The following is a 19,897-nucleotide window of genomic DNA, read 5'->3' as shown; positions in this document are numbered from 1 at the left end:
ATTTCCTCTTTCACTCCCAGCTCTCACCCTGCCCAGGGAAGAACCCGGTGCAGCCCTCCTGCCCAAGGACACATAACAATCAGAGTTCAGGTTCTTATCAGACACACACAAGAATCCAGGAACAAGAAATGCCCATTTTTATCCCTGAATTCCAGGACCCACCAAGCCCGTTCCAGGACACTGGGGCAGCATGCCTGTTTTACGTGGAGGTCAGGTGTGGGCTCCAGGCCCTGCCTCCCACACAGCCCCCGGCACCTGGGAGTTGTCAGCACCTGTAACACATCAGTCACGCCAGGGGTGGTGCTGGACACACACAGAGCCCAGGGTACACAGTGGGGACCTCCTTCCAGTCGTCCATATTATGTGGTCCCGTTTACTCTGGTCGGTTCACGTGGAATTTTCTGAGCTCGAATGTACAGATTCTTGTAATAGATTCCTGCTAATAAGCACACTGTTCGCCTGCCCTGGCTTTCTCTGCAGCTCCCTGGGAGTCCACCTCCGGTGCCATCCATCAGCTCAGGCAATCGAAGGTGAAACTTTATCTTCTAGGCAGCACGTCTTGAAGCATCATGACTGAAAATCGCCGCGGCTTCACGGCTGAGAAGGCCCACTTGACTGGATGGATTTGCCTCCCATGTAAAGAATGCTTTCTCTCTCAAGAGGGCGTGGGAGGGGGAGTACAATAGGGGAATGATCAGGACAGCTAACCCCCTCCCCCTGCACCCACCCCGTTCTCCCGCCTGCAAGCGTGTGTGAGGGAGCGCGAGACCAGGCGGTAAGGGGTTGAGGGGGCTTCCTGAGACCTTCAGCGAAGGCCTGGCAGGAGGCCCTCAGGGCAGCTCGATGAGAACAGGACCCCTTGGGGGCCAGAAACTCCAGCAAGCCTGGAGAAGAGTGGGAGATGGGGAAAGACAGCATCAGAGGGTCCCAACTGTGGGTTTCAGGAATTCCTCGCCCGACGTTCAAATCGCCGAAATGAGGATTTGCAGGAAATGGCTGGAAAAAAAAAAAAAAAAAACTACGCACTACACCAAACCCAGTCATCTTTACCCAGGGCAGGCAGGGAAACCCACTGTGGGTCCAGGTGGGGAAGAAGCTGGGAAACCAGGCTGTGGAAAAGCAGCAAGAGTACTAGAGGGTCAGAGCGCAGGATCTGAAACTCTTGCCCTGGTGGTGCAACGGTTAGGCACTTGGCTGCTAACTGAAAGGCTGGCGGTTTGAACCCACCCAGCGGCTCCATGGGAGAAAAACCTGGTGATCTGCTCCCGTTAAGCTTACAGCCTAACGAAAAGGTCAACAATTATTCTAAAGCAAAGATGAGACGACCTGGGGGGCAAGGAAACTAGAGCACTGCAAACGGAAAAACTTGAACGCAATTAATGAGAATGCTGACACACTGTGAAAAATGTAACTAAACGTCACTGAACAACTTGTACAGAAATTGTCAAATGGGAACCGAATTTGCTGCGTAAACTTCCATCGAAAACACAATAATATATATATATATATTTTTAATTACAGCCTAGGAAAGCCTATGGGGCAGTTCTACTCTGTCACATGGGCTTACTGAGTAGGAATTGACTTGACAGCACTCAAAAAGAAAGCAGGGTCCCCAGCTGAGCACCGTCAGAATTCTTGAGGTTACACTGCACGCTGGAGAAGCAGGATAAAGCAACAGACATAATTTATTAGAATTTGGAGAAGCATGAGATAATGTACCACAAAAGAGTTTGGCTTTACAACACAGAGGCCGGCCAGAAGTTGTCCATTTGTACAGCGTTGTCACGTGAAGGGTACACGAGGAGCGTTTCACATTGTCTTAAAGGCGGCAGACCACACCTAAACTTGTCCTTAAATGATGAAATGGAAACAGGAGGGACCTGCAGAGACCAACCTGATTTGCACTTAGCATCAGAATCTAAACCTAGTTATCACAACTACGAGAAACTATTAGAAAAATAGAACACCAAATGAGCAAAATATTATACAATTTACATAATAAAAAAAAACCTCATAATGGCTCCATGTTCAGTAGAAGAAAAGCTGAAAGGAGAAACCACAACTATTATAGGTTTGATAATAAACCAACCCTCGTTAGTTACCTTCACCCTTTGTGTTCCTCAAAACTATCGAAGCTGAAAGGCACAACTTAAGCAGAAAACTTTCAGTTCAAAGATATATATGCATATATGTGTATAAATACGTATATACACACATATGTACAAAATATGTATATACACACATATTATATATACATACATATATATATATGTAAAACTTCTCAAATGGGAAAATAAGTCCCAAACTTAAACGTCTGTCATCAAAGAAACACAGTCATATACCTTGTTAATAAATTAACAAAGTCTGGCTGCCTCTTCCCCACCCTGCTTCCCGATCCCACTGGACAAGCTAATCCCCTGAGAAAATCAGTTTGGACATCTCTTGAACCACGGCCATGGTCTCCCACGGGCTTTGCAGCTGGTAGTTCCACACATGGGTATTGGGTGACCAGGGAGGGCTCTGTGACGGCTGCACCCTGAAACTCTCAGCTGATCTGTTCCCTCCTGGAGAGGCCACTGGCACTCAGCGAAGCAATGGGCACAGAAAGATGCTGAGTCATAGCGACGGACAGGAGAAGGTTGGTTGACCTTTTTAAAGACCCATTAGGCACCCTAATTACGATGACAAATCTGGAGTGTAGTTTCCTGCACCACTGGATCAATAAAGCACTTCATTACCAAACAAGTGACAAGTCTGACAAAAATGTACGTCCTGCTCTCCCATGGAGCCCTCGCATACAGCACTCTCCTTACGATGGCAGACACCTGCATTTTAAAATATACAGAACAATTACATAGAACATACATGTAGTTCCAGCTCAAGTTTAACTGTGACAGTTCCACACACAGATGTCACATGGCCTGTGCTCAGCGATGTCACCCCCCTAGGGGCTTAGGGAGACCCTCAGAGCCGACATACACCCAGGGACATCTCTCGGCTCATCCAGAACACACCTGGTTGCTGGGGCCCTGTCTTGGTATGGATGATTCTTGGATGCCAACAGAACTGCTAGCTGTTATTAAAAAGAAACTGAGTGCCTGTGTCAAAGCCGGGCATCGGAATCGGAAAGGACAGCCCTGGTGCAGAGTAATGCCCACACTGCGGGAACCTCACCTGATTTACCGCAGGGACCCACCTCCTGCCCTTTACACATAGCTTTGTCTTGGGTTTCACCCAGCACTTCGCTCAGGCCACACTCTGGGGGCCTGTACACACCAGCCTGTTCAGAAGGTCTGCTTGGTGGCGGCGGTGGAGGGGGAAGCCCACTGTGGTGCAGAAAATTTGGTAGAGCCTGCATGTCCACCATCTCCACACCCCCTGCATAAAGTGCTAGTCACCACACCCTGGTGTGGACACTGGCTGAGCTGCTGGGGCAGACGGGAGTTTTGCCAGCAGAGCCTTGATCACAAAGAGGCCAGCAAGAAGCCCACCCCACCATGTGGCCCAGTGCCCGCTACATCCTGCTGGTCGCTCTGGACACGGGGCGCCCCCCACCAGCCGTGCCACTGCTCAGCGTCAGTACAGGAGGCCAGGGGGCTGCCCGGAAGCAGTTGGAAAGCTGGCGGCCTAATAGGGATCAAAGGCTCAATGGAAAGGGAGGTTCGTGGCAGGAACAAAACAACGTGGGGGCAGAGCTGAGCAATTCTGGCCACGGTGTGAATTCAGCAGCCTCCCTGAAATGGCCTAGGAAAGATGAGCTTGTGCCCCCAACTCCTGGTTTGGTCAAACAAATCCTACGCACCCAAAGCATCAGCTGAAGGGGGGTGCAGAGACTGGGGTCCCCTCCCTGGGCCGTGTCCCTGGAGACCCCCTCTATCCATCTCTTCCAGAGATGCCCTGAGCCTGCGCTTTGGGGTCTGTTTTTTAATGAGCGTGGGCCCTGCTGGGTCATGAAAACATGTAGGGTTGGGAGTTACGGTGAGACAGGGAGGAGGCCCACTCATCCCAAATGGGTCTTTCCTACATGGGTCTTTGGGGTTGGTGCTCAGATAAAAGCTGAGGCAGTATTCCCTAAGGATGTGTCTCTATACAGAAGGAAGTCCTGACTGTAAGAAAGGAGTGGCTGAGCCATGAAACCAAGTTACATTCCTGTTGCAGAGGGCGGATTAGGGATGTGGGACCCTCAGCTTTTTCTGCCTCTGTGTGTGTGTGTGTATGTGTGTATGCATGTGTGAGAATGTTTACCTCTGGCAAGTGAGGGATGTATAAGCAAAAATCTATTATAATTTTAAGGCCTAACCCAAACACCATTCCTTATGTCACTGCCTTTATATACAAGAGAAAAGCCCTGGCAACTGTACAAAACCCCTCTTACTAATAAGCAGCCCAGCAACCACGAGAACCACTTTTGTCAGGTCAACTTGGGTGTCCCATTCTAAAGTGAAGGCCCCTGCCTCCACGGGAGGGGCAGGCAGCTTCCATTCCTACTGAGTCTGTGGGTACTTCCGTCTAGAACTTTAAGGCTTCGGGGTGAAGAAAGGAGGAGAGACCCACACTTGTCCCAGTACTCTCAGGTGAGACATTTTAAGGGAAAACACACCCTTTGTCAAATGTCAGCTGTCAAACATACATTCTGTTGGGTAATGTCCTGAACTGAAATTTCAGCCAGAAAGTTAAAAAAAAGAAAAAAGAAAACTATTCTCTCCCCACCCACCTTTCCTGGATACCCTCCCTCCTCCAGGTTCTCTTCGCCCACGTTAGAAAGGTAACAGAAGAAAACAGCAAATAGCTCACAGGTCCCAGGAAAACAGGAGACAACCAAAACCCAACAAAATAAGTTAATATTTATCAAAATATTTTACAGCACCAATCTACAGAAATCTAAATACCTTTCTTTGGAAATCCAAGCTTTGGGCTCTTAAGATACTCTCTGTGAACATTCGGCGAATGGGATTTAGTGGCTGGAAGGAGGCTGCCCCCAGCCCTCTCTGAGAGGAACCCTCCCGCCCTCCCTCCACTGCGCTTCCAGAAGGCTCACTCAGCCTTTTGGCCACTTCTCTCCAACAGCCTTCTGGGGCAGAGAGAGAGAGAGGAAGAAAAGTGCCATCAATTTATCAGGCTTCTTTCTACCAGATTCGTGTCAGAGGTCAGCTGGGAGAAAATGACAAACAACCTGGAAAGTAGCATTTACGTTTTCCACATTTTCTAAACTGCTGACCATTCTCACTTCCCACCGACATGAAGGGCCCATCCTGTCGCCTTAATCACACTCTACATGGAATTGAGGCTCAGTCCACAGTTTTGTGTCCTCTGGCTTCAGTCTATGAGGAGTGTGTGCAATGGTGTCTGTCCTCAACCGTGTGCCCTGCCCACCTAGAAAGGGGGGCAGGATGGACTGCAGTCCGAGTGCAAGTGCCCAGGCAGCTGGTCAGGTGGGTGTTCCGCCTCGCGGAGCATGAGGGCTATACCAGAGCCAACATCTCATCAGCATACATCAGCATGTAGCATGTGGACCACAAAGCCACTGGAAGTACATCAACACAACCCCAGCCACCTGCTCTGCAGGACAAGCCCTGAACGACGTGCCCATGTTATGGACAACTGTATGGCCATTGTCCCTAATGTTAAGCCCCGACTTAATCTGGTGGAGTGATTCACAGCAACTCATAAGAGAACTCAATTTGATGCTAGGTAGAAAGGGGCCAGGCAGATGGCCAACACCTGCATCAAGAACCTTACAAGACCCAAAAGACTGACCACAGGCATTGGCGGATGAGACTTAGGTGAATGGCAAAGACCTGCAAGAAACGCAGTTCTAAGGTCTGTCAGTGTGAGGCCAGTCCTACAAATAGTCTCTTGTTCCAGTTACTCAGGACATAGCCACGGTGAGATTCCAGAATAGCTGGGCCGTTAGGGAATGGAGCAGAAGGCCCCTGTGCACACACAGGTCGTACACAAGAATGGAGCAAGCACTGAGCTCCCACTGACAGCCACCCTACGCCTTGTCCAGACTGACCACCACTCCCGACACTGCTCAGTGCCCCAGGTGCCCCCAGACGTCGTGCAGGGCCTGTCACAGTGTCAAAACAAAGCCCCTTCTGGGAAGGGGGAACTAACAGGTGGGGGTCACCATCCCAGACACAGGCCTTCAAACGCCCCATCGGGCAGTCACTACGTGGCTGGAGCAGCAGCAGGAAGCGTGGCCTGGTCTGTCCTTGTGAAGCTAAAGGTGGCAGTTTGGCTGTGAGGGCACAGGCTGTTTTGGGTACCCATCTTGCATCTCAGGCCGGCTCACTGGGGCTGAGTAGGGAGATGGCCATTGGAAGTCTGCAGTATGCACGTTTGTTTTCAATATCAGATGTAGGTCCTGAGAAGAGGTCTGAATTCTCAAGGTCACTGGGAGGAGGTGGCCCCCTCCTTGCACTGAGCTGGCAAGGAGAGAAGAGGAGTGGAGCGGCCTTCTTTTTGCAGAGGGAGGTGAGGAGACACGGCGAGCCAGCCACAGGCGGGTGGCCCGGCCAGGGAGCTGCCCGGCCGTGACCGGGCCTTGTGGGCCTGGGCGGGGAGCACGTGCTGTGGGCTGAGGCTGCAGTTCAAGTAATTGCACTCTAGGCTGTGCTGGGGGCTCTTTGTAGGGGGTGTTTCCTGTTCCATTGGCAGAGACAGGAAGGCATAACCCAGACCTCCGCAGGGTCCTGAGGGCTGCCGCCTCCTGGGCCGGAGCTGCCCCGTCACTTGCAATGGTCCAGGTTGCCGTCGGGAGTCCTCGCCTGGCCCGTAGCCAGGGATGCCTCCTCACTGTGCCAGAGGCCGTAGCCGAAGTAGATGGCAAAGCCTGGGGGAGAGAAGGAGGAGAGAGGCCAGGCGTGAGCAGGGCGAAGCTGGGGCCACTCCGGGGATGGCCCGGGCTGTGGGCTCAGGAAAGGCAGCCCCTGCTGGCCCTGGGCCTGAACGACAGCACATGGCCCTCACGGGCTCACCTTCCGTATTTGGAAAAACCACCAGACCCAAAAACCAGTTGCCACCGAGTCAACTCTGTATCAGAGTAGAACTGTGCTCCATAAGGTTTTCATGGCTGTGACCTTTTGGAAGAATACCTGGCCTTTCTTCGAAGGCTCCTCTGGGTAGGTCTGAATCTTCAACCTTTAGGTTAGCAGCTGAGTGCTTAACTGTATGTGTCACCCAGGGACCCTCTTCAAATGAGGCCAGCAAAGCTGCATAGCTCATTATCTGACGGCCCCTCTGTGTGGCGTCTCTAAGCAGAGATATCAGCTAGGCTGGAGGCCTAGTGCCCTCCTGGTCCGTCCCTAAGCTCACCTCACTCAGCACCTATTAGGATCAGCGGGGTGTGGAAGGGGACAGGGCAAGTATCAGGAAACGGCACCGGTTCCCCATCCAGGCAGGATTCTAGCGGGACTAAAGGTCCTCCACAGCCTCCCGGTTTCATCCATACAGCTCCTGTCACCCCCACCTGACTCTACAGATGTGACGACCAGACCACAGAAGGCACTTACATTGCCCGAGGAACTTATCCACATGAAAATGCACAGACCCAAACTTGTAACAGCCTCGCAGGGGCGACAGCGCAGGCTTACAGAGGCTGTGCATTTGGAGCTGGCACAGGGAGGCAGGCCTTAAGGGAAAGCACTGCGCAATCAAGGCCAAGGGCTCATGCCCTTGATCATCCTCCGCCCTGACCAGGGGGCCCTCCTGGTTTCAAGAACGTGGCAGACAAAGCCAGGCCCAGGCCACCTTCCTGCTACGCCTACTTCCTCACCCGCAGGCTCAGTGGGAGAGGCCAGAGAGTGGGGGTCCCTTGCTAGGGCTGGAGAGAAGGGGGCAGCAAAGTGCTACCTGGGGAGAAAGCCCTCAAAGTCCAGGCCTGGAGAGCCAGGGCTGCGGCCAACACCTGCCCTCCCAGCACTGCCCCTGGGGGCCAACGGGCTCAGCAGGGAAAAGGTCCTTAAGTGACTGGCTCTCAGCAGTGACACAAAGGGCCAAAGGTCAAGGCCAGCCCTGGGGCACCAGGATCTGGACTCAGAGACTCTTAGCTTCTGTCTCACCAGCCTATCAGGTCAGCAGCCCAGAGAGGGCTGACATGGTCAATCCCTGAGAGGGCCAGCTCTGCTGGGCTCTGGGTCCTCTGCAGCCTTCATGGCCCCGTCTGGGGGCAGTGGCCAATGGAAGGCCAGCAGTCTGGGACCCGAGAGGGAAGAGCTCAGCCACCACCAAATCACCCCCTCAGCTTCATCAGCAGTCTCTGGGTAGCACAAATGGTTAACATGCTAGACCGCAAACGGAAAGGCTGGTGGTTCAAGTCCACCCGGCGTGCCTCGGAAGAAAGGCCTGGTGATCTACTTCTGAAAAATCAGCCACTGAAACCTTATAGAGCACAGTTTGACTGTGACACACATGGGGTCGTCCTGAGTCAGAGCCAGCTCGACGGCACCTGGTTTGGTTTTTGGTTTTGCTTCATCAGCACCTCACCGCCCTTCTACAGAGAGATCCCATCACCAGGTGGGGAGCTCAGGGGAACTCAGGGTTGTCCGGCAGCCCCACAGCCTCTCACAGCCCCGCCGATGCCCAGAAGGCCAGTCCTTCTCATTTGATGCGAAACTAACCGGTTCCTTGTTGACAGCATACTCATCATCTCGTTCTTATTAACAACAAGCTCTTGTCTCATGAGATCAGGCAAGAGGCTGCTGAAATGAACAGTATCATAGAAAGGAGCCCTTGGGTTAACACGCTCAGTTGCTAAGCAAACAGATGAAGGTTTGAGTCCACCAAGAGGTGCCTCAGAAGAAAGGCCTGATGATGTGCTTCCAAAAAATCTGCCACTGAAGACACCACGGAGCACAGTTCCACTGACACACATGGGGTGTCGTGAGCTGGAGTACACTCGGTGGCAAGGGAGGGGGACCCGCAACCTTCCGGGAGGTCATTATTGTTTAGAGGAGGCTGCTGACTTGTCTGCGCTCTGCTGTGCAGCCTGAAACGAGGGCAGGCTCTGTGGCATTAGCCGTCCGGCTAAGGAGCATGGACCACGAACCCACAGACAGCACAGGCTCAGGAAGAGGCCTGCAGGTGGGCCCTGCCACAGAGAGAGGAGAGGCCCCGCCACAGAGAGAGGAGAGGCCCCTGGGAGCAGACCCTGGTGGGACAGAGTACAGACGTGCACAGCCTCTCCTACCGACTCACCTATCAACATCCACACTGCGAAGCGCACCCACGTGCCTTGGTCCAGCTGCATCATGAGATACACGTTGACGAAGATGCTGAGGATGGGGAGCACTGGCAGGAAGGGCACCTGCCAAGAGACCCAGCAGCGTCATGTTGCAGAGAAGGGGGAGAACACGAGATGGCGCCGGGCTAGGCGTTTTAGCAAAACGACCAAGAGATTTACGACGACTGCCAGGAAGCATGGGGAAGGGGCAGTGAGCACCAATCCCTACTCCACAGGCTCCAATACACACACCTCGTTCCCCGACACACACCCCTCTCCCCAACATACACACCTCACTCCTCAACACACAGCCTGCTCCCCAGTACACACACCTTGCACCCTAACACACGCACCTCACACCCCAAAACACACCCCACCACCCAACACACACCTCACTCCCCAATACACACACTCAATACCCCAACACTCACACTCCAACACACACACGCCTCTCCCCAACACACACTCCATGCCACCTCAACACACACACCCGCAACCCAACACACGGAGAGTGTAATGATGTATTACTACATAACTCAAGCATCCCAAGCCCCCGGGGCACCTGGGCAGGCCTTCCGGACGAGCTCCTGGGGACGAGGTACACTGCAGTGCCTGAGGCCGAGGGATGGGGGTGGCTTTCCCTCTAAGAGTCTGGCCACCTTCTTTGAGTGCCAGGTCTCTTTCTCCACAGGTGCAGTCTGTGCCTCTGGCGCCCCTGCCCCACGCTCCCCCTCTAGCTCCAGGTCTGGCCACCCCCAGCAGGGGACAGCTCCCAGCAGGAACCCAGACCCCGCTGCTTTACAAAGATGTTCCCGACCTGCCCTTAGGCAGGCGCTCACCTTAAACGAGAGCTTGGTCTTGCTCTCAGGCTGCCTCCAGATGATGACAGTGACCACCAAGCAGAGGAGAACAGCCCCCGCCAGCAGGAAGATGGCCCACATCTCGCTGGCTGCCAGAGCCTCTTTGGCAAGCACAGCCAAGAGGCAAAAGGCGATGATGAGAATTGCTGAGACAGAGAGAGAGAAGGTGTGACCCAACCATTTCTCACATGCCCACAGATACGCTCACTCTCCCCACATGTGGAGAAAGAGGCTCCGCTTCTACAGGCATTGAACACAATCAGGAGGCTGATGCCACAGCCCAAGCAATGCCAGAAGCAAGACCCCAAACACCTTACAGGAAAAGGTAGGCTCTTACCTACGAGGCTGGCTGAAATGTTCACAATTAGCCCAGAGATTTTGGAAGGCTCCATGTTTTTTGGCGACAGTATGCTTTTCAAAGAAAACGTCTCCGCTTCTGGTAAGAAGCCCATCTGGGAATCACTGGTGCTCACCAATTCATTCTGATCGACTTGATCTAACTCGTCTGTGGTTCTGGCCATCTGGTAGACTACATTGGGTTGCTCTGGCTGATACCTGTCAAGAAATGTCTTACATGACCACTGTAATCCACCTTAACTGCTGTCGTTAGGTTCAGTCGGGTCAATTCTGACCCTTAGCAACCCTATGTAACAGAGTAGAACTGCCCCATAAAGTTTTCTAGGATATAAGCCTTACAGGAGCCCTGAAGGCGTAATGGTTAGAGCACTCGGCTGCAAACCAAAAAGTCAGCAGTTTGAACTCACCAGCCGCTCCACGGGAGATAGATGTGGCAGTCTGCTTCCGTAAAGATTAACAGCCTTGGAAACCCTGTGGGGCAGTTCTACTCTGTCCTACTACAAGTCAGAATGGACTCGATGGTAATGGGTTTGGTTTTTAATCTTTACAGGAGCAACTCTCCAGGTCTTCTCTCTTGTGGAGTCGTTGGATGGATTCGAACTGCCAACTTTTTAGTTAGCAGTCAAGTGCTTAACCACTGTGCCACCAGAGATCCTTATACTCTAATTAGCAGGAGGAAATGCACCAACTCAAGTTTTCAGAAAGCCTTCAAAGGTGCCCCAGACATGAGGCATAAAATGGGAGGGAGGTGATCAGAAACGGTGTACCCCTGGCAAAGCTGAGACAGGGAAGGAGGAAAGACGTGGGTTCTCGCCTTCGGCCTCAGTTAACATACTCCCAGGAATCTCTGTTTTAGGGAAACATGACCTCCACTCTGAACTGGCCCCAAAAATGTCCTGAGACTTTTTCTATTGCTTTGTGAAGTAGCACCAGCCCTCCCATGCTTAAGGTATTAGGACACCTCCAAGAGAAATACAGCTGTGGGGAGCTAAAAATCAGGACAGAAATAGAAAGCAGTAACATCAGGGTCCTATTGGGTGCAGAGAGCCAGAGACATCTGTCTGCAGACTGACGGGTTGGAGAATTCTGTTTGTGTGACTTAATTGGATCGATGTATTCGAAGACTCCAAGTGTTTGAAGGAAATGATGCTCTGGAGCTGGTGCAGGTCCTAGCCCGTGGGTGGCCCTGGTTTCCGAGACACAAGCCACCTGCGAGGGACGCGTTCGTTTGAAATGAGACTCCTTATCTCCCGGCTCCAAACAAGCAGAGCCCAAATCTATCCCGCCAGCTCTGACAAACAGCGCTTTAGGAATGCTCTTGCATGTGATCACTTCTCAGGTGGGCACCGGGATATTTAACCATTCTCGCACCACTTTCCTCGTGTGGCACATCACCACTTGGTCAGTGACGACAGGGATGGAAATTCATGGAGGATTTTAACTTTGAGCCCCTGAAAAGGAGTAAAAACCAAAGAGGCTGGGGAATCAAACCCGCTGCTGTCGAGTTGATTCCGACTCACAGTGACCCTACAGGACAGAGGAGAACTGCCCCACAGGATTTCCTAGGCTGTAATCTTTACTGGAGCAGACGGCTACCATTTTTCTTCTGCAGTGCAGCTGGGGGGTTCGAACTGCCGACCCTTCAGAGAGCAGCCAAGCGCTTAGCCGCTGTGCCACCAGGGCTCCTCAAAAAGCAGTAAAGTTTCAGCAAACTAGTTACAGTGGCATCTACAGGGCCACTAACTGAGGCTGAGCCCAGGTCTTACAGAAACTCGCTGTTGGCCACCTTAGAAGCACAGCCACTGGCCTGGCAGGTATAAACTCCTAAAACAAACAGGAGGGAGGCTCTTCCCAGCTGCCCAACACTGAATCTCCGGAAGCATACGCTGTCGTGAGGAACGCGGCCTGGGGCTCAGCAATCACAGCCCTGGCCCCCCAGGGACGAGGGGGCGCTGGAGCCCAGGCATGTGCTTTGGGAGAGGGCCCTGGGGCAGCTGAGAACACCAGGCTGCAAGCTTAGGGCCGGAGCCACTTCACCGTGGCTGTCCAAGGCACCTCTGGGTGTACTTGAGCCTCCCAGCTTTTGGTTAGCAGCTGAGCGTGTTAACCATTTGCACCACACAGGTGCAATATGATACTCTTTTTGATAAACGCTTCATTTTAACAGCCTCTTGCCTGAAATGGTTATCTCATGAGGCAAGAGCGTCATGTTGGTAAGAACAGGAATAAAATGGCCAGAAGCGGGAAGGCGTGAGTGTCCACCTCAGCCCTCACTGCCACCCAATAGGCCTCACTCCTCCGGCCACAGAGAAATGAAGCCGCACAAAGAAGCAGCACAGGCCTCGGATTTTCCCCTGATTCCCCCAGGGCCACTCCCCGCCTCCTGTCTCCCAGGAACCTGGACCAAGTTGCCATCATTACCTTTGTTACTGTTGCTGGGTGCTATCGAAGTCGATTCCAACTCATAGCGACCCCCATACGGCAGAGTAGAACTGCGGGGTAGGTTCAAGCCACCAACCTTTCGGTTAGCAGTCAAGCGCTTAACCGCTGAGGAAAGCCCTGATCCCAGCATCCAGGCCCAAAAGATGGACTGAGAGCCTGTCTCCCAACATTCTCCCAACATCAGGTCAAAAAATGAGAGCACATGGTGGAGGGAGGTAGGGTCGCCCTCAGACTTTACCCTCTCCTCAGAAATTCCCAAGGGCTCTACCACTGACTCAAAGTAATGCCTTAGAAATCATTAATCTGAAGAGTTAAAGCACGAGCTTTCGTGCAGGGGAGGGCCAGAGTGTGTCTGTAGCTCTGTCATGGAACCCTGAAAATCCATACATACCGTAAAACCAGCACACAGGCAGCCACCAAAGAGTAGGCCAGGAGAGTCCCAATGGACATGAGGTCCACCAAGTCCTTCAGGTCAAACAGGAAGGCCATCACAGCTGGAGAGGAGACAGACATAAGGATCTGAGGAGGGCCTCCTCCACAGCTAACAACCAGAACCACCACCCACAAATGACCCAGGGCACTTGAGGTACGCTGGTTACATCTCATGCATAGCCCTCAACAACTAACACCTATACAGAAAGCACTTTCATCAACATAACCTTTTTCGATCTTCACGGCAACTGTGAGTCATCGCTTCACTACAGACACAGAAACTAGTTCAGGCAGGTCAGAAGACTTATCCAAGGTCACACAGCTAGTAAGAGGAAGAGGCAGGATCTGAACTAGGTTCTTGTGACTTTAGGTCCAATGTGTCTTCCTCTACACCATGCTAACTCACAGACCATCATGGGCATCCATCCATCCATCCACCCCCACCCATCATCATCCATCCATCTGTCCGTCCATCCATCCCTTCACCCATCCACCTACATCCACCCATCATCTTCCATCCACCCATCCATCCATCTGTATCCATCTATATCCACTCATCATCTTCCATCTATCCACCCACCCACCCATCCATCTACATCCACCCATCATCTTCCATCTATCCACCCACCCACCCATCTACATCCACCCATCATCTTCCATCTATCCACCCACCCACCCACCCATCCATCTACATCCACCCATCATCTTCCATCCATCCACCCACCCACCCATCCATCTACATCCACCCACCCACCCATCCATCTACATCCACCCGTCATCTTCCATCCATCCACCCACCCACCCATCCATCTACATCCACCCGTCATCTTCCATCCATCCGCCCACCCACCCATCCATGTACATCCACCCATCATCTTCCACCCATCCAACCACCCACCCATCCATCTACATCCACCCGTCATCTTCCATCTATCCGCCCACCCACCCCTCCATCTACATCCACCCGTCATCTTCCATCTATCTACCCACCCACCCACCCATCTACATCCACCCATCATCTTCCATCCATCCACCCACCCGTCCATCCATCATCTTTTACCCATCCATCTATCTATCATCTCCCATCCATCCATCTACATCCATCCCTCATCTTCCATCCACCCATCTATATCCACCTATTCATCTTCAATCCATCTACCCAGATCCATCCAGTCCTGGACACTGTTCAAGACAGCCAGGCATTAGGTGCTAGGAATAGGGCAGACAGAGTCCCTGGCTTCCCTGAGACATGTGAATCAGTAGGTGAGAGACAATGAGGTGGAGGATGTGTCCTCCCAGGAGGACTCACAGGGCTCCTAACCCACACAGCTAAGCATGGAAAGCAGGGCTGTTCCAGAACAGTGTCAGCCCTTCACCATGCCCCACACCCTGCTTAAAAAAGAATAGAATACACATGCTTATCTGACAATCCTTTGTCATTTGCATGAGAGTATGTACTTATTTATGTGTATTTGTGTGTCAAATTTCCCACTGAAAAAACAACTTGGGTAGATACACTCTGGAATTTTTTTCAATCAACACAAATTAAAAACATGAACTCAAAACTATTACTTTTCCACAGGTATCTCTCAAGGCCCTCTAAATCACAACAACAAAAACAAGTTTAAATTCAGAATAAGTAATAGGATTAAAAAGCAGTGAGGGCCTTCTGGGTAATCAGAACAGTGTTCAACTACGCATGCCACAAATGCCTATGTTCCTACTCACAGAGAAACTGGAAGCATTATTTCTTCCACGTGAGGAGATCTTAGAAAACCAAATACTTATTTCCCACTCCTGCTGAGTGAAAAGAAAGAGTAAACCCTCGGCTTGGTGAATGACGTGTATGTTATTTCTCTAGAGATCACAGTTTGAGGTCCCTTTATCAGCACAGGAAGGAAATAGAGGTCATCTTTAATATGAACAAATCACACGTACACTCTGCCTAAAATGATGATACCCAATTCTTTAAATCCTTAAAATATATTGGTCATCTCCTGACATATACCATGTCCTTCAACCCGACCACTGTTACCACTATCGAGTATTCTATATGATGTTGTTGTTGGGTGCTGTCAAGTCAGTTTCGACTCATAGTGACCCCATGTGACAGAGTAGAACTGCCCCGCAGGGCCTTCCAGGCTGTAGTCTTCACAGGAACAGGTCGCCAGCTCTTCTCCTGCAGAGCCGCTGGGTGCATTCAAACCACCAACCTTTCAGTCACCAGCCAAGTGCTCAACCATCTGTGCCACCAAGGTTCCTTATTCTAAATTTGTTCAGTGTATGGAAAACTAGTTTTCTTTCATTGCATAATGCTGATTTATGAAACTAAGCACACATTGTCAAGGGCACAAATACGAGTAAAATTCAGTGAACGATTCACTCATTTCAGAAGGTCAATGTCTTACCAACGGACATTCAACCAGTCACCACGGGTACAAAATGTGACTAGTACTGCGTTTCCTGCCTTACAAAAGAACCCCTGCTCCCAAAGACCTGGGAGAAGCCCGGCTGCCTCAACATTAGAAACAAACCAGGAACTAAGGCCAGGTCTACCACTAATGAGGCATGTGTTCTAACTTCACTGCTCGAGCCTCTACTCCACATCTGTGCAATGGGGATAGCAGCTGCCTCCCAGGGCTATAAAATGTGAGGATGGCACATCCTGCCTGTGCATGTGCGTTTCCTTTCAGGTTTCCCTTCTCGTCACCAGGGGCCCCGCGGGAACAACAGTTCAGATGGTTTTTGGCAGTCCATTTATTTCATCTATCAAATTTATTTTTATCTACTAACATGGTATTTCATAATAAGATAAAACTACTCTGGGTTGCAGTACTTATAATCTTAGGGGCAAAAATGGCCTCAACAGCAATACCCTCGATATCCCCCAGGGAACAGATGGCACATTTCATCAGATGCTGATTGTGAGAGGCACTCATTTTCCAGACTGCATGAGCTGAGATACACGGACATTGACTGCCCAGGGACTAACAAAGTCCCGCTTGGCTTCTGCAAGAAGATGTCACCCAGCCAAAATCAACTCAGGGAGACATCCAGAAGAGAGCAAAGACGGATGACTTTGAAGGGGACGGGTGTATGTTCTGAGCTCTGTCAACGAGACGGTAATAAAGAGTTCAAACGCCAGGAAAGTTCCATGACATCTTCTGTGAAACTGGCCTTCGCCTTTTGTCAAAATGGCAGCTACCTTTCAACGGGCCAGGGTCCAAGTGTTAAAAACCAAACGTTAAAAAAGAAAACAGTTAATGTTTCTTACAGGCCAGACTCAACTCTTAAAACGTTGGCATGTGAATTCATTCCCGCTCTTACCGGCAATGGCACCTGAGGTCAACGTGGCTATTATTGGTGTTTTGGTCCTATCGTTGATTTGGGCCAAAAATTTAAACAGTAGTCCATCTTCAGCCATGGCATAAATGACTCGAGGCATGGGAAACATGGAGCCTAAAAGGCTGGATGGGAGGAGAGGGGGAAGGCGGAATGCATCAGTAAAACTAGGTTATCAGGAATAATCCAACTATGCAGTTTATCTCTGAGAACAGGCCGTGAAATTCTTACAGGGAACTGCCATCCCTCTAAAATGTGTGAACCTTACAGCCAAAAGACTTGGGATTCGACAAATCAACCACAGAGGAAGCGGATTCTCTACATATGGATCACGCTCACAGAAGAGGAAAATCTGACATAAGCCAGCTTAGAGTTCTACGGAAGGGAAAGTGCGTATTGATCCCTGCAATTATTTCTAGCTGAATCCCAACAGAAAATAAGGGCATCAGTGCATTAGTGGGACTTTCTCTGTGGTAACTCAATATTTAGCCAAAATTTCCTATTTATACAGGCTGGTAGGAAATACCAGGGGCAAAATGTTTCTCGTTTTAACAGGCACTTACTCCTTTTTTCAAAGTAGCCCTTGCTTTGTAGCCAAACTAAGGGCCTGATCATGGTGTTCAAAGGGGCGGCTTGGCCCGATGGCCACTCCCTTGCTAAACAGCTGATGTTGGAAAATGAGTCTCCAGTTCTTCATGACTGAAATAGCAATAACACTAGCAAGTCTAGGGATGACTGATTAGCAACAACGGGAGAGAAACCACTTCATAATCAGGGCTGGGGCACTGGGTTCTAGCTCAAGGAAAGATATTGGCAAGTAAACGACCCACTGGAGCCCTAGTGGAACAGTGGTTAAGCTACGACTGCTAACCAAAAAGTCAGCGGTTCCAATCCACCAACCGCTCCTTGGGAAGCCTGCAGAACAGTCCTACTCTGTCCTGTAGGGTCACTAGGAGTTGGAATTGACTCAACAGCAATGAGTTTGATTTTTTGTAGGGTCGCTATGAGTTGGAATCGACTCGACGGTAACGGGTTGGGTTTGGTTATAGCCGTACTGTCCCTAGCAGTTTTGGAACGCGGTAAGAGGAAGCACAAGAAGGCCTCTCTCACCTGGTCGACAGTGCACAGAGGGAGCCGACGGCCACGGCGTACTTGGCGCCTTCCCAGCCCACGTGCTTGAAGGCATCTGGCAGGGGGCTGTCCTTATCCAGGCAGAAGTAGGGCATCATGAGCGTGAGGGCGGCAGATACCCCGAAGTAGGCAATGAAGCAGATTAGGAGGGAGGCCACGATGCCCACTGGGATGGCCTTCTGGGGGTTCTTCACTTCTTCACCTGAAGGCAACAAAGTGTCGGTCCTGAGGAGGACCACAGGACAGGCCACCCTTGGAGCCCATGTGACCCCTGGGCCATTCACGCCAAAGGAACCCAACCCACCATGAGGAGTGTCCCACAGAGCCTGCCACGGGCAGCAGCCGGGGGCTCCTGGGCTTTCAGGAGCTCGGGGGTGACTCTCGGGAACAAAGACCAGGTGACCACAGCCCCCATGGTGCTCTCCGCCTTTACATGGCAGCTAAGCCAAGGAAAGCAGTGGGGGCTCCACAAGCCCAGCCTGCCCACTCGGCCACTGGGACAGTATCAGCAACATCCTCATCCCTCCTGGGCAATGCACAGCCATGAAATCAGGCCACAGAATGGCTACCACGACGCCGTTAGATGGCAGAACAATTAGTCCACTAAGGGGCAGATCTCTTCCCAGGCACTGCTACTTGGGAAGGTGACGAGCAGGCAGCTATGAATCTGCAAGTTACTCATGGGTGAAAGGGAAAAAAAAAAAAATGCCAACAGAAAGAAACACAGCGACCTGGGGAAACCAAGGCCCAGCCTATCTGAGAGGAGAGCAGGACCATCTGGGGCAGGGGGGCGGAGGGGGGAACCAGAGAGTCAAATGGGCAGGTGGACGGGCTGGCAGGTGGGCTGGCATACCTGTGGTGGCGATGCAGTCGAAGCCCACAAAGGCATAGAAGCACGTCGCTGCCCCTGAGAGTACGCCAGAAAATCCAAAGGGCATGAATCCCCCAACACCAGGCTTTCCTTCTTTTGTGTCACTAGAAAAAAGGAGCCACAATCAAAGATCACAGCACACACAGCTCAGCTTGGCTTTAAGGAACAACGCTCAAGTCCTGTCAGAGCAGTAATACCACAGTCACCCACCCAGCTGACCATCACTGCCAGGTCCCAGGGCTCAGGACCCTGAGTTATTGCTCACTGGCCATTGTGCTCAGGCTTGCTGGGCAACAAGCACTCTGTTTTATGGAGCCCAACGCCACGATGGGAAGCATTAAGCACCTTCTAGAAAATCAAAACCAAACCAAATCCATTGCTGTTGAGTCAATTCCGACTCATAGTGACCCCGTGGGACAGAGTAGAACTGCCCCACAGGGTTTCCAAGGCTGTAATCTTTGTGGAAGCTGACTGCCACATCTTTCTCCAGCGGAGCGGCTGGTGAGTTCGAACCGCTCACCTTGCAGTTGGCAGGTGGCAGTTTAACCACTGCGCCACCAGGGCTCCTCCCTCCCTTTCCAGGAGCATCATATAAGTATTGACTTTGGAAACAAGACAACGAGAATGGAAATAATGAGAATGCTCACACATTGTGAAGAATGTAACCAATGTCACTGAACAACTTATGCAGATAACTGCTGAACAGGAACCTAAGCTGCTGTGTAAACCTTCCCTGAAAACACAGTAATATATTAGTATTTAAAAAAACAGAGAGAGAGCCAGAGACTTTTGGAGGGGAGAGGTAGAAACCAAGAGCCAGGAGCTCCAGTGAGAGACACAGAAAAGGCCCACAAATGCGGCCGCCCCTCCTGCTTCTCTCCCCAGACCCCCAGAGAAAGACCACGGGCTTCAGAACCACACCTTGCTGTCACCCAGGTGTGCTGTCCCCCTGCCCAGAAACAAAATGCAAACATATCCTCTGGTATTTAGCAGCAACTCACATTTGAAAACAAGTATTTCCAGAGAAACTCGGATTAAAGAAAAGAAAAAGGTTTTAGTCACAAAAAGCATTTCCTAAACACTCATATGCACAAGGTAAACAGTCCTGAGGCCAGAAGTTCGCCCGAGCTCCGCCCACACGGTGGGGGCCCAGCACCCGGCTGGCTTGGCTTCCGGCACAGAGCCAGGGCCCAACAAACGTTTTCTGAATCCGTGAATGCAAAGTTAAACAAACACATT

General features: G+C 51.4%; 1 protein-coding gene across 7 annotated transcripts in view; it reads right to left on the bottom strand.

The window, feature by feature from the left end:
• Positions 1 to 1,667: 1,667 nt before the first annotated feature.
• SLC7A1 (solute carrier family 7 member 1) overlaps positions 1,668 to 19,897 on the bottom strand; it is a 93,380-nt gene continuing 75,150 nt past the window's right edge. For all 7 annotated transcript variants that reach the window (XM_064275293.1, XM_064275292.1, XM_064275291.1 and 4 more), the window contains 8 exons: positions 18,641 to 18,762; positions 17,767 to 17,989; positions 16,642 to 16,781; positions 13,274 to 13,376; positions 10,421 to 10,638; positions 10,063 to 10,229; positions 9,199 to 9,307; positions 1,668 to 6,835 (listed from right to left, as the gene is read on the bottom strand). In XM_064275293.1, the coding sequence (XP_064131363.1) occupies positions 6,732 to 6,835; positions 9,199 to 9,307; positions 10,063 to 10,229; positions 10,421 to 10,638; positions 13,274 to 13,376; positions 16,642 to 16,781; positions 17,767 to 17,989; positions 18,641 to 18,762 (1,186 nt within the window). In that variant the 3' untranslated portion in view covers positions 1,668 to 6,731. The remainder of the gene's footprint in view (positions 6,836 to 9,198; positions 9,308 to 10,062; positions 10,230 to 10,420; positions 10,639 to 13,273; positions 13,377 to 16,641; positions 16,782 to 17,766; positions 17,990 to 18,640; positions 18,763 to 19,897) is intronic.

Source organism: Loxodonta africana, chromosome 23, assembly GCF_030014295.1.
Source record: "Loxodonta africana isolate mLoxAfr1 chromosome 23, mLoxAfr1.hap2, whole genome shotgun sequence".
NCBI classification, from domain to species: domain Eukaryota; kingdom Metazoa; phylum Chordata; class Mammalia; order Proboscidea; family Elephantidae; genus Loxodonta; species Loxodonta africana.
Note: the sequence above shows the minus strand (reverse complement) of the source record. Positions and strands in the feature narration are given on the sequence as shown.